The sequence below is a fragment of the Blennius ocellaris genome (genome assembly GCF_963422515.1).
Source record: "Blennius ocellaris genome assembly, chromosome: 23".
Lineage (NCBI taxonomy): Eukaryota > Metazoa > Chordata > Actinopteri > Blenniiformes > Blenniidae > Blennius > Blennius ocellaris.
Genome location: NC_137672.1, coordinates 2,575,285 through 2,590,205, shown reverse-complemented (window position 1 = coordinate 2,590,205; position 14,921 = coordinate 2,575,285). Strand labels below are relative to the sequence as shown.

The 14,921-nt window shown below is 45.9% G+C and overlaps 1 protein-coding gene across 2 annotated transcripts; it reads left to right on the top strand.

The window, feature by feature from the left end:
- Positions 1-9,080: 9,080 nt before the first annotated feature.
- On the top strand, positions 9,081-14,921 carry LOC308146863 (uncharacterized protein). 2 transcript variants are annotated; one of them, XM_080518827.1, is made up of 5 exons: positions 9,081-11,052; positions 11,636-11,814; positions 11,938-12,575; positions 12,656-12,823; positions 13,367-14,921. In XM_080518827.1, the coding sequence occupies exons 1-5, from the start codon at positions 9,264-9,266 to the stop codon at positions 13,887-13,889; spliced, it is 3,297 nt and encodes a 1,098-aa protein (XP_080374953.1). In that variant the 5' UTR covers positions 9,081-9,263; the 3' UTR covers positions 13,890-14,921. The 2 variants fall into 2 exon arrangements, with proteins under 2 accessions (XP_080374953.1, XP_080374952.1); XM_080518826.1 differs by having other exon boundaries at positions 11,636-12,575.

Below are 14,921 nucleotides of genomic sequence, written 5' to 3'. Positions count from 1 at the left end.
ACGGTCTGAAGACGGTCTCTTCAACTGATGGTTCACAACCTTCATTGACCTTGTATGTGATCACACCGTAAGAGCTACAACGTAAAAAACAGAAACATACAATTAGCAACTCTTAACAGCATGTTTACCCTTAACCTTTGCCTTAAATGAAATGTTTAAGTTTATTGTTATGTAAGGTAATGACAAGAAAGGAATCCATTTGAAACAGCTTGCTCTTGTGAGGAAGTGCCTTTCCATCCATGAGCATTTATATCTCATTTGAATATTCCTTCGCTTGCATGTCCTTTAAAATCACACATTGTGCATTGTGTCTTTCTTGTACTGTAGCGTGACCTGTTGTTTTGTCTCTTTTGACAAAGCGAATGAGTCGAGCTCTGGCTTGAGTGGCTTTGTACCATGAAGAGAACGTTGTTAACTTGTCAGACAAACCACTGTGTTCTGCTTTGAGTGTGCTCAGCACATGTACCTTTTTAACCTCTGGGTCTCTGAGTGGTACGTTTGTGTCAATGTCTTCCGCTGGAGGTAATTCTCTGTCCCACAGAGACTGTGGTCCTTTGAACCAGTCCGATGTGATGAGCTCACTTACGCTCGAACCTCTTGAAACAACGTCCGCAGGATTTTGCTCAGTAGGGACGTATCTCCACTGCGGGGGAGAACTGTTGAGCCTTATCTTTTGAACTCTGTTGGAGACAAATGTGTGAAAACGTCGTGCTTCGTTACTAATGTAGCCCAAAACTACCTTAGAGTCTGTCCAGAAATACTCATCCACCTGTGACAGCCCAAGCTCATCCTTTAACATGTTACTTACAGTGATGGAGACAACAGCAGCTGTCAGTTCCAGTCTTGGTATCGTTGTTACCTTAACAGGAGCAACTCTGGTCTTTGCTGTAACTAAAGCACAATGCACATTGCCATCTTCGTTTACATGTCTCAAATATGAACATTGACCAGAACCATAGGAGCTTGCGTCAGAAAAATGATGCAACTCTGTTTTTACTACTTGGCCAAAGTCTTTGGGAACATAACAGCGTGGTATTCTGATTTTTTTCCAGGTTTTCCAAGTCACTTTTCCAGTTATGCCACACTGGCCTCAGCTCACTGGGAAGGGGATCATCCCAGCTTGTGCCTTGCTTGCATGTCTCTTGAAGCACTCGTTTGCCAGTGAGTACAAAGGGGGAGATGAATCCCAACGGGTCGTACAGAGACGCAACCGTAGATAGAATGCCACGCCTTGTGACAGGTTGGTCATTAGGTCGAAAGCGAAACCTAAGAGTGTCAGATTCAATGTGCCAATGAATGCCTAGCACCCTCTCAAGTTTGGAGTCATTAAATGCTAGGTCACACGCATGCTGGGGAGAAGCACGTTCTGATGCAGGAATGCTTTCTAACACTGTTTTGTTGTTACTTACAAATTTGTGCAATCGGAGGCCACCTAATGTGCAGAGTGCCTGTGCTTCTTGTTCAAGCTGAATAGCTTCTTTGATGCTTGCAACACTTGTTACACTGTCATCCACATAGAAATCCTTCATTATGAACTGTGAGGCACGGGGAAACTGTCTCATTTTCCTTAGCAAGATGTTTTAAGCCATAATTGGCACACCCTGGCGAGGAAGTGGCGCCGAAAAAGGTGCACCTTCATTCGAAACTCTTGTGGCTCGGTGTTCAGGTTGCCATCTCTCCACCACAGAAATCTTAAACAGTCTCTGTCTGCTTTATACACATGAAATTGGTGGAACATTTTTTCAATGTCACATAGCAATGCAACCTGATGCCTTCTAAATCTAATGAGAACACCGTTTAGATTGTTCAGCAAATCTGGGCCCGACAGCAAGTGATCATTGAGACTGTTACCTTTGTATTTTGCTGAGGCATCAAAAACCACTCTGAGTTTTTCTGGTTTCTGGGGATGATATATCCCGTGGTGGGGAATATACCACTTTTCTCCTTCCTTTGCATCACTGTGCACTTCTTCTGCATCACCCTTTTCTATGACTTCACTCATAAACCTTACATATTGTTCTTTGTACCTTTGGTCTTTTGACAGCTTGCCTTTGAGATTTTGAAGTCGCACAGTTGCCATCTGCCTATTGTCTGGTAGGTGTTGTTGGGATTTCACGAGACCACAGAAAGTTTGTTCACTTTTTGGTTAGAGACAATATTCATTTGTCATGAGACGCAGTCATGACATGAATTCTGACCCAGGAATGTGATTTATCATCACACCCAGTGGGGGTGGAGGGCCTTCTGCAGGACCTTCTCCCCCCCCCCCCCCCCCTTTTCTGCTCACAAGACTCTCCCCCATGCATTCAGCCAGTCACTGATTGGTTGAAGCTCTCAGGCTTTGACACCTCTGAATCCACACGTTCAACAAAAAGCTTCAGCCAGCCTCCATCTCTCTCTTGCACAACTACACTCCAAGGAGGTGGGTTGCTGGGGAGCAGCTCCCCCAGCGTTAGCACACAGCTAACACCAGAGGCCTGCAAGCAGGGGCCTCCACTCCTCTCTTGCAACGAAGACTCCGAGGAGGCCTTCCCAGGACCAGAGACCAGCACCCAGAGTCTGCTCTCCAGGGAAACCAACCGGTTCCTCCAGGACGGACCAGGGAAACGACGCCTCACAGAACTTCTTTGTGTTTTCCTCAACCAGCAGGAAAACCATCACAGACCTGAGCGACCAGCTCCTCAGTCTGGACAAAAGGAACAACCAGGAGCTGCAAAGAAGGACTCCTGAAACATCAACTTCATCTTCTTCTCCTCAGCCTGCAGAACCAGCAACCACAGTTAGCAGGAGGTGCTAACTACAGGAGAAGACACCAGCTTCCCTCCAGCAGGACAACAACTGAACTCCTTCAAGGAAGTGGGAACAACTGGGCTTTACCTGAGATTAGTTAAACCTGATGCTATGATAGAACTGTTTAACTTTATGAAGATGTGTTGGTTCTGTTACAGTGATTGAGTTCTATAGATAATGATATTAGGAGCAGTTATCAACCTGTAAACCAACGTTAGCTCTGCCACAGACACAGGGTCTGCATGCTAATCTTTGCTTTACTAACTAGTTAACTCACAATCCTACACATATCACATCAAAGACAACATCACACAGTAACTGAACACCATCTGACGACTCCTGACGTTTTACAAAACAAGTCTCATTCACATCAAGTCATTCTAGAAATGGTCCTTTAGCAGAGACACACAGGAAGCAGATGCTAAAGACTAGCTTCTCTTGTTCCATTGTTCTCCAGCACATGGTGGAGACCCAGGACAGACTTCCTGCTCTCTGATAACCTCCATTTGAATGTAGTTTCTTGTGATCCGCCATCTTGTTTTGTAGTTCATCACACGTCTCACACACACACACTCCCTCCACCTCTCTCTCTCTTTCTCTCTACACACACACACACACACACACACACACACACACACACACACACACACAGCTGTATATAGGTAGTTAGAATCTGTGTTTTATTTGTTTTCATTGTTAATAAATATAATGTTTGGAATCATACTTGCTGTTTTATTAATGAGCACAAAGGAGAATGAAATGTCGACTCTTCTGTGTCAAGAACTCCAAAATCCTTCAACCTTTACTGTTAATTCTGGTAATTGTAATTAATTTGACTATTAATTCAAATTCTTGATGAACTGTTTAGTATTTCTTATGAGACTGATAGAACTGAACTGGCTATCATTTCCTGTTAAGACAGGTGGAGCTCCGAGGTTCTGATACACATCAGATTACATTTCAATAACATTATTAATAATTATCTTTGAGAATTATTTATCATTATCGATAGCCAACCAAAACATAAATAGTGATCCTTATGAGGTAGTAAATCCCTACAGTGTGGTCTCTCCTTAAATGGAAGCGGCATTTCAAAATGTCCTTCTGCATTTTTGTAAATGCTTTCCTTCATTATGTTCAGAAAGACGATGTCATCTTGAGACACTGACCTGTTGTCCTTGTTGTCATCCTTGAAGTCAGATTCAAGAACCTTGAGCACGTCAGCGGGAGTTACGAGGGGGAGTTCTTTTACTGTAACTCTGTGACACACAGCAGACATGCTTAAAGAGTCATTGTGGGAAGATGTGGGGCCTACAATACTCCAACCCAATGCTGTGCGGACTGCGTAGGGTTCCTTCTCTCCTCCAAGGATTACCTGCCTGGGAGCCAGTGCCTTAGAGCAATTGTAGCCAATGAACAAGCCAATCTCACACTCAAACTGTGGTGGAATCTGTCAGGTCTAAACCCCTGAAATAGGTAAATAAAGAGAAGACACGTGAATCAAGAAACAATCAAGGTACTTGCAGCAAGGGAAGACACCAAGTTCACCTCGCAGGGTCACCCAGAAGTCTTCCCAGAATGCTCTCTGCCAGCCTTCTTTATTGACAGCTCAGTGGGCGGGTTCACAAGTTGTAAAAACACACTGGTTCAAACTGGGTCCTGTGGTCTGTCTTACAGGATCGTAAAAACACAACTAGTTCGAAGGGGGAGAAACAGAAACACTTAACAGATAAAGATCTCATGTGAGGTGCAGGGCTGCAGTCCGCTGCACTCAAAGGTCTGCACAGAATGTGCACAAACATGAACAAATGATAATGAAACATTTCTCCTTACAGAATCTCATTCACTATTTCCTTGAGATGATTCCATTGCTTTGCCGTTTCACAGGAAGGAATGTGGGAGCGGTTCACTGGTATGCAGTCTTTGGTGTAAGCAAGAGGGAGTTTGATCGTTTCTGAAGAGATGTAGCCTCGCACTTTGAGACCTGAGACACGTTCACTTGGCACAACAGCATCTTTACCAAGCATCGTAGTGAGCCTTAACCTTATTGGAGTAGATTTAGCCTTATGGCGATAAGACACATCTTGGTCAATGAACACTGTGTCACTTTGGGTGTTCAAGAGTGCATAAACGAGCCTTTCTGTTTCTGGATGTTGCTCTGAAGAGACCCATACTGGTACTATCATAGAAGTGTTGACATGTTGATCGTTGGTCTCTGTGTTGAGAGAGAGGGTAGTTGCAGCCTGTTCCGTGTTGCTCTGAGTGGAGTTTGTGGCTGATTTGTCATTGTCATAGTTGAAGTCATGCAGACAAGTTGGGTGTTTTTTCTTACACACTTCACATATGAGTCTGTAACGACAGTCCCTTGCACCGTGTCCGGGTTTGAGACAGCCATAACATCGTTTTTTCTCCTTGATGAATTTTCTTCATTCTTCAAGTGACTTTCCTTTAAACTGTGGGCAACTGTGAAGTTTGTGGCTGTTGTCTTGACAAAGCATGCATGGCGGTTTGACATTTGACCTTTGGTTGGTATTTTCAGTCTCGTGTGGAGAACACTGAAGGCGGGCCTTTTTGCCCTTTGGGACTCTTTACTTGCACTTGAGGTGAAGTCTCGTGAGTGAAGTTCTTGAAACGATGTGATCGGATTACACACAATCTCTGCTTCATATGACATAAACTCAGCAAAGTCCCTTAAATTCGGAAACCTCCCACTTTCTCTCATGAACTGAGTAGCTTGACGACTCCACCTTGCAGCTGCCCAGTCTGGTCACTTTTGGACCAGTTTTTGATTCTCCTCACAATCGTTGAGAATAGTTAAGCCTTCGATGTGGGGCATGGCCTCATAACATGTTTGAATGAAGTCGGCATATGCCCTAAATCCTGTAGAGCCCTTTGTTTGTATCTTTGGCCATTTTGCTAGCCTTTCCCTGAACGCCTTTTCTATGACAAAGGAGTGTCCATACCTTTCGTTGAGTCGCTCCCATGCATCCTTGTATGCATCACCATCATTTCTGTAGAAGATGCCATCAAGTGTCTTTCGAGCTTGACCTCCTACATATTTCTTTAAGTAGTATAATTTGTCAGCAGGTGAGATATTCCTTTTATCAATGAGTGCAGTAAAGGAAGCCTTCCATTCAATGAACTGTATTGGGTCACCTGTGAATAAGGAGGGCTCTGGCATTGGCAATCTGTTCATGGCAATACTGTCCTGCACTGCTTGTGCTAAATAAACAACGTCTGCTTGTGGAGGTGAGGAGGACATCAAGTTAATGTTTGGAACTGGGATGGGAGCTGGATCTGTTGGGGGCTGCTGAGCAACTCTTCTCGGGCCTACATTGGAAACACTGCTTTCACTCTTTACCTCTTGATCATAGGTCACCAGTCTTGCTCGTGCAGCCTTTAACTCCTTTTCAGCCTTTAGCCTGTTTAACTCACGTTTTTGCGATTCAAGCTCCTTTCGTTGTTTTTCTTCCAAAAGTTGAATTCTTTCCATTTGTTTTTCCTCTTCTAATGTCACTTCATATTCTGCTTCTTTGGCTGCTAACTCTGCTGCAGCCTCTGCTCTCTTTGCAGCTACTATTGATGTAGCAGAATGTGACAAACTGGCAGAAGTGTGAGAAGAGTGTTTACTTGAGGGTGCGACTGAGGAACTGTATATGGATTTGGCATAGTCTGGTCCACGGAGCTCACGTAGACGTATTTTCACTTGGTTACTATCATGCCTGACAATCTTTCCTGTGAAACTTTAATAATGTCTCTGGTGACTGCTTCACAAGTCGCCTTGTGTCGCTGGAGGGAGTGATGTGATCCCTTATTTCCGTATACAGATTAATGACGCTGTCTCTGTCTTTCTCTATAATGTCCATGAGGGAAATAATTTCACTATCTGACAGGTCTCCTTTTAATTGCTCTCGCATTGTACGTACTTGTTTTTTCCATTGCTCGTATTCATGAAGAAGCCGGTTTTCCTTTCTGTGGGCCACCTCTTCTTGATATACTTGCATCTTTTCTGTGGGTCACATTTGACGAGAAGCGTGTGAAAGCTCCTCTTCCTCGTTGACCTGGAGGTTCTCCGTGTGCTCCGCTTCATCTTCCGGTGTCGCCATGTTGAGGATGATGCGATGACTTGGACCATAGAATCCCAGATGATCTTGATTGGAGCCGTGGGCTGGAACCTTGGAGCGGCTCTCACTGAGTGTGGGTTGAGCTCTTCCTTGGCTTGGGATAAACTCTTACTGTAGCATCCGCGGTCTAAAGACGGTCTCTTCAACTGATGGTTCACAACCTTCATTGACCTTGTATGTGAACACACTGTAAGAGCTACAACGTAAAAAACAGAAACATACAATTAGCAACTCTTAACAGCATGTTTACCCTTAACCTTTGCCTTAAATGAAATACATTACCTTACATAACAATAAACTTAAACATTGAAATCACTTTGTAGTAAACTTATTTGAACCAAAACACAATAGCACTCTCTAGAAACTTACTCTAACAAAGCAGATAAACACGAGGTCTGTAAAATGAAAGAAACATACATTTAACAAACTTAATACGAACCTTGTCTCCTTAAAAACCGGGTGCTATTGAAATGGAACTATAAACTCACTATAAACTTCTTCTTAAACTAAATTATTAACTCTTGCAGAGCGCCTGTTACTGTCCATAGACGTCTTCGTTGTTTTCTGCTTTACCACAGTCACTTCCGATTTACGGCACTTGCAGTCATTTCAAAATAAAAGCATACATAATCTACCGTCATTTCAACTTAAAATAATAAACTCCAAAAAATTGCAGAATGAACATACTCAAGTTCATGTACAATTGTGACTTTGACAACCTGGAACCTTGTGGGACATTTATTGCAACTCCTTCCTGGAAGTGAGCTGATGGTGGCTGAACTACCTTGTATTGATCCTGAGGAGATGGCGATGGAGGTCATTAACCTCCAGCTGGAACCCCCTCAGCTGGAACCCCCCCAGCTGGAACCCCCCCAGCGCTCGCAGCATTTCTGGAGTTTGGTTGAGTCAGACAATTACAAGAATTGTCACTTTTGACTTTTCTTTCATTATATAAGTGACCTGTTTAACTGTAGAGAATTTCTAAAATCTAGTTAGAACAGTGTACATATGCCAACTGATTTTGGTATTTGGTATTTTACAAGTTTTTCAACATGTAAAGTTCCATTTTCACAATTTTGTAGCTTTAAAAATGCATTTCCAGGTGTACGTTTTAAGTATTGTTCATTAATTAGTTGACAAAACGCTAGTTAGTTAGTTAGTTGCACATGCTGGTGGATGTTACATGGACATTATGTGTTCTGTGTCAATATATTTGAATGCGTATCCAAAATAAGCACATGTACCTGGTCTATCAGGGAACTAGCGGTCTGAACAAGTGTTCCAGAAGCCCAGGAGCTGTCCGGGACGTTCTCTGTTTGAATGAAAGCCGCTCAGAGACAATAAAAGGTTGCAGACACCTGTTCACGAGGGTCCCGTGTCAACGGCTGCTATATTTCCAGCCAAGGTCAGGCCTTGAAGGTCGGCCTGGAGTGACCCAGCTGTTTGATTTCTCCGTCGGCACAAAAAGCCCAACAAGCCGACAGGTGTTGTCTGTTTTCTTGCACTGTTTGCCCCCGTCTTTCCCTCACGCCTCCCGATCCTTGACCCAGATTCCACTTTGTTTGGCCGTGGAGGAGCAATGTGATCTCAATCCCCCGGCATTTAATACTGAGCCTTCAGTCATATGGTCCAAAATAAAGACGCCAGCCAAGGCTGCCCCGCTGCCTTACGCTTCACAGGCAGGATGGGCAAAGATCAAGCGGCCTCCGGCTCTAGAACCTTCTCTTTCAAGTACAGTTCAGGAGCCGTAGCATACTAACTGCATACACTATGTCAATTAATTGAAAGCAGCATTATTGAGACTATATAGAATATATTGCAGGCCCAGAAAGTCCAAATATATTCAAGAATATTGATATTAAAAACTAGGCAATAAAGCCATTGGAAGGACAAAAATGGCTAAATGAAGATGTGTTTGGTAATTGGATGAATTACATATCAAATCAGACGTTTTTGTTTGTCACCCTTGTGAATCTTTGTCAGTTCCTCCCAACTCCTTAAACTGTCTGAAAGTTCAAGGAGCAGCGATGAAGCAGTGCACAGAGCAGCTCCTTTGGCCCAGGAAGCAGAGGCACTGCCTCCACTACCAACCCTCACATATAAGAGGAGAGGGAGGAGGAGAGCAGCTGACTGCAGGAGGGGAGGCACAGCTCCCAACCATCCTGCCACCATTCACTGCTGGACATACATGATCTGCTGGTGTGTGTGTGTGTGTGTGTGTGTGTGTGTGTGTGTGTGTGTGTGCGTCTGCAGGCTGTGAAGAAGTAAGTGATCTGCAGTGGTTTTGTACTGAGGAGCAGCTTTGCGACAGCGGAGGTCTCAGTGAGGATTGTAGGGCCGGGGGGCAGCATGGCTGCAGCCGGTCCAAGCCTCCAGGAGAACTGGGAAGAAGGGAGCAGGAAAAGAGTGGCGGACAAGAGGATCCCGTGGAGGGAGAGGATGATGCGCTGGATTAAAGCAGAGGTGAGGGAGGGAGAAGAGGCTGGTGTGGAAGATGAACGTGAGAATGAGGTGAGTGAGGAAGAGGAAGAGGAAGAAAAGAATGCAGAGGAGATTGGAGAAGGCGAGAAGAAAGAAGAGTGGACAAGAGAAGAAATGACTGAAGAGATGGAGGAAGAAGAAACAAGGGATTTTGAGAAGGAAGAACAGGGAGAAGACAGGGAGAGGAGTGATGGATATGAAGGGGTGGATGAGGAGGAAGAAAGAGAAAAGGAAGTGGAGACTGAGGACAGCAATGAGTCTGATGAGGAGGAGGAGGAGGAGGAGGAGGAGGAAGCAGAAGAAGAGCAGGATGAAGAACTGGACGTTGAAAGGGCTGCAGAGTTACAGGAAGAAGAGAATGAAGATGAAGATCTTCCAGAACTAAATGATCGGTGTCACCAAGGTCGGTTCTACAACCTGACAGGAGGAAACGATGGCAAGAACCAAGAAAGTCAACCTGAAGAAGAGGAAGATCCTGCTGAAGAACCTGAAGAAGAACCTGCTGAAGAACCTGAAGAAGAACCTGCTGAAGAACCTGCTGAAGATCCTGCTGAAGAACCTGAAGAAGAACCTGCTGAAGAACCTGCTGAAGAACCTGAAGAAGAACCTGCTGAAGAACCTGCTGAAGAACCTGAAGAAGAACCTGCTGAAGAACCTGCTGAAGAACCTGAAGAAGAACCTGCTGAAGAACCTGCTGAAGAACCTGCTGAAGAAGACCATGGTTTGGATCCTGTGGACTGGCGTGGTGAAGGCTCAGACTCAACAACACGTGAGGATGAAGAGCTTGACTCAGAAAGACTTGACATTGAAGAAGTTGATGGTGAACTTGAAGGAGAGGAAGAAGTAGAAGAAGAGGAAGATCCTGCTGAACCGTCGCTGAGTGATGATGTCAGCATCTTTGAGGACTGGACTTCTCAGGAAACAGATGGAAAAGAAGGCGGCGGACGTGAGGACTGGAGTTCTGACAGAGACACGGTCAGTGAGTCTTGTCCTACGGAAGAAGAGTTTCAAGACGACGATCTTCAGGAGGAAGAGTCCACCGATGGTGAGGAGGGAGAACCGTCAATGGACGAGGATGAGGATGAGGATGAAGGTCCCACGGATGAAGATGACGTCAAGATTTACAGCAAAGACGATCATCCCACCAACATGTTCCTCACATTGAGTGAATTCAAGGATTCCTTGCTTTTCACGGACCTTACCCTGACCACCGCAGGCGGGGAGAGTTTTGCAGTGCATTTCCTCGTGATGGCCGCCGTCAGCTCTCTGGTCTGGAGGAGCCCGACCGACGGCAAGACACACAGAAAAGAGCCTGCTGGTGGCGCCGGAGCCCCCAGGTGGTCGGTGTCTGTGGCTCCAGCGGTGGCCCCTGAGGGACTGGAGGCCGTGGTGGAGTTTGCCTACACTGGACGTATAGCGCGTTTGACCCGGGACAATGTGAAGCAGGTCGAGACGGCAGCTGAGAACCTGGGAGCTCCCAGAGTGCTGGAGCTCTGCCACGGGGTCCTTCAGTCTGCAGGAAGGGCCGACGACCACAAGAAGGAGAACAGCTGTGCGGCACAGCAGCTGGCGGTCAGTCTGCAGCTGATGAAGCAGCTGTGGCTGGACGGCGAGGGCTGTGACGTGGTGCTGGAGGCTGCTGGGGCGCCACTGCAGGGTGAGTCACTGCACAGTGCGGATCACTCTTCTGCTTTTCCATCAAGACATGAACCTCAAATACTGAGTGCATTAGATTGTTTCATATTAATAACTTTAGTATCTAAGTTTATGTTACAGGATTTCCATGTATTTGTAGCATTGCCAGAAAGAAAATTGGTTTCTGTCCCTGTAGTTTCTATTTTTATGCACGTGGCAGCAGCTTCATTGACTAGATTACACTTTTTAAACACGAGAAGGACCCGGGCAGGTTTTGTTGCCAGAAGCACTTGTGTTTTTTTTTAAATTGTTCAATCATTTGGAGAACATGCATGAGCAATATGGTGATTATGCATGTAGTTACAACATGTTAATGCATTAATGGAGATGACATGTTGACCTGAATTGAAAAACAATGACATTCAGCTCGAAAAAAAGAAAAGTAGATTGAGCATTTTATTAAAGAGTTACTGGTGTGTTCAGATGAAGGCAGTGGCCTTAACGTCACTTAATCCACATCCAAAGCTGTTCAATCGCTGAAGTAAGAGGAAGATTTACTGACGGGCACATCAGTGGATATTTCCTCGTTTCCATTCTTTGTCTAGTCCACAGAGTGATCCTGGCAGTGAGCAGCGACTACTTCCGGAGCATGTTCACATTGGGGATGAAAGAGTCCCGCCAGCAGAGGGTGCTCCTGCCCCTCCTGTCGGCCCTGGAGCTGGAGGTCCTGGTCCACTGCTCCTACAGCGGAGTCCTCCAGCTCAGCTGGGACTGCATATTTGAGGTGACCAGCACGTCTCTGCAGCTCCAGCACCAGCCCGCACTGTCCTTGTGCCTGAACTTCCTGCATCAGGAAATCAATCCTCACACCTGCCTTGACGTGCTTTCTTTTGCCGAGGCCTACCAGGTTCCGCAGGTTCTGGAGGTCGCGCATGATTTCATCTTGCGGCAATTCCAGAAGGTGGCATCCACCTCAAAGTTCAAGGACCTTCCAGGCCGGCAGCTCTTCAAGTACCTGAAGAGTCGCTCGCTCTGTGTGTCGTCTGAACTGGACGTGTTCAAAGCGATAGTCTCCTGGATCCAAGCCAAACCCAAGACAAGAGTTGGACTTACGAAAGTTCTCATGAAAACGGTCCACTTCCCCCTGATGACCTTCAAAGAGTTCAAAGAGGTCCGATCGCACATCTTGTGGTCCAACAATGACCTGAAGCCGCTGTATGAGGAAATCTTTGAAGACTTCTGCTCTGACGAGTCCACGCTGAGAAACAAGTGTCGCATCTACCTGCCCAAAGACAGTCTGGTTCTGATCGGGGGCGAGCACATTTCTGAGGACCTGGGCCGACGCAACGTCAGCAAGGAGCTCTGGTTTGGAAACTCCTTGAGGAACCTCACAGGTATCAGAAAGGCCATGGAGTGGAGGAGACTGGGCGAGATGCCAGAGCCGGCCAGGTTCGGCCATGCAGTGGCTGTACTGGAGGGACAGCTGTACGTGTTCGGAGGCAAGAAGTATTATGGTAACGGAGACATCTTGAATTGTGTTTCCAGGTAAGAGAGGGGAAATGTCGACTTGTGGAACGCTGCAGCATCCCTTCAAACCTACTTGTCTAATGTTAGACTGTCTGTAGGTTTGATCCCCTTCAGAGCCTCTGGGAGAATCTGGCCGACATGCTGGAGAGAAGAAGCTGCTTCTCAGTGGTGGTGCTGGACGGACAGGTCCTCGCCATGGGGGGACAATCTGTCCCGGACTTCAGAGACAGTGTGGAGCGATACTGTCCCGCCACCAACTCTTGGAGGTACATTCAACAGAATCATCCAATTGTTTTACAAACCATGATGCTATAAAGTCCTGTGTTCTGGTGAAAACGACTGAGTTTCATGAGAAACTCCCGGAGAACAGGAAGAGATCTGAAGTGTGTCAACTGCCACTTGTCATATTCAGGATGAATATTACACGGCTAAACCGCTGCTAGAAATCTGTTTCGAAGGACTCATTCTTCATTTCAAATACTTAAGTATGTATTTTGTAAAGAAACATTAACTAACTATATTCTTTTCAAATGAGACTGCTTATTTAGCAATGGGCGTGTTTGTGGATTCTGCAGATTATTAATGACTAGATAATTGTCTGCACCTCTTAACAGAAAATAATTCTACTTTTCCTGGATTAATGTATTTCTTGAATTAAGAATCAGAAAACATTTGCCACCTCTGGTAACACATACATTTCACAAATAATTCCCATGATAAAAAGTCATTGCTTTCAAAAAGAATATTTCATATTTTGAAAAATCCTTTTGCCGCTTCTCTTTGTTCAATTCCAACCATGTTTCTTTCAGCTTCACGTGGCCCTTGGACCTTCCTCTCAGTGGACACGTGGCCAGATGTCTACGTGGAAAGGTCTTGGTCTGCGGAGGCCAAAACCACGACTACCCCTGTGTGGGGTCCTTGTTCCAGTACCACCCAGAGACCGGCAGCAGGTACCTGGCCACCATGTGTAGACCCCGAGCTCACCACTGCATGGAGGTCCTGGGCGGGAGTCTGTACGTGGCGGGCGGAATCGGCTCGGAGGGTCCGGACCACGTGGTGGACCTGCTCTCCTGTGAGGTCTACAGTCCGGAGACAGACTCCTGGACGGCCTTCGCCCCCCTGCCGGTGCCGCATGTGGGCGCAGGAAGTGCAGTGCTGGAGGGGAAGTTCTACGTCCTGGGCGGTTACAGCCAGGAGGACTACAGCGACACCAAGATGGTGCATCGCTACGACGACGACGCGCGGCGCTGGGAGAACGTGGGGAAGATGCCGGGGCCAAATAACGACTTATGTGCTTCTGTGATGAGTCTGCCTCAACACTTCAGATCCTAGCACAGCTGGCATCACTGGTTTCAATCAGCCAATCAACTTGATCTGTGTAGCACGTTTTTATACACACACACACACACACACACACACACACACACACACACACACACACACACACACACACACACACACGCGCGCCTGGTGATATGAAGCCATGGCAGGCCACTGAAGACTTCAGGCCGTCCACACTGGAGGTGGTTCAGCTTCTAACCACAGGGGGCGCCGCCCCACAGACCCCCCTCAGGACGGCACCACCAGTGTAGCGCCCCCTAGAGGAACCACTGGAGATAAAAGATTCAGTAAAGAACCTAATAAAAGGAGACAAATACATAATAGATAAAGTAGATAAAAGTAGATAATACACATCTCTGCATATGTACATAAACATATAAATAAAAGTCCATTAAAAGCCTGATTAAAAAGGTGAGTTTTTAACCCTTTTTAAAAAACCTGCAGCCTGGAGGTTCCCGGCAGGTTTTCCTCAGACGGGGGCCGGAGGACCTGAACCAGCCCCGTCCGAGCAGCTAGCTATGTGTTTGTTCAAATCACCAGTGATTAAAATTCACTCCAATTTAGTGTGAATAATTGATCAAAATTCAGAAGATTCAGGGATCAAACTGCTAGAATGATGAGGTGGTGTGTATATAGTTAAAGAGACGAAGGAGGACTGCAATAAACTGAAGGTGATATTCAAATGAGGTGAAGCTGTTAAAAGTCACTTTGGTTGTTTATCTGTGGTGATGGATGCAGCTCCTCCTCCTCTTTCCATCCCTGATAGAGAATAACAAGTTTTATTAGGTGGGGAGGCCTCGGTAAGAACAACTGGTGCATCAGTGCCAACCATGTCTCAGTGAGGAGGAGGAGTCTAGGTTGTTGTCTAAAGTCAAGTCATTCATGATACAAGTTTTGTTTAAAAGAGAGCGGACATTTAAAACAGCCATTTTAATGTTGGTGTGTTCAGTGTGACCATTAAGAGGAATGAGAGTGTGTGGTCTGCTAAAGTCCTGGATTTGAAGGGTCTCCTGGTGGGAATGG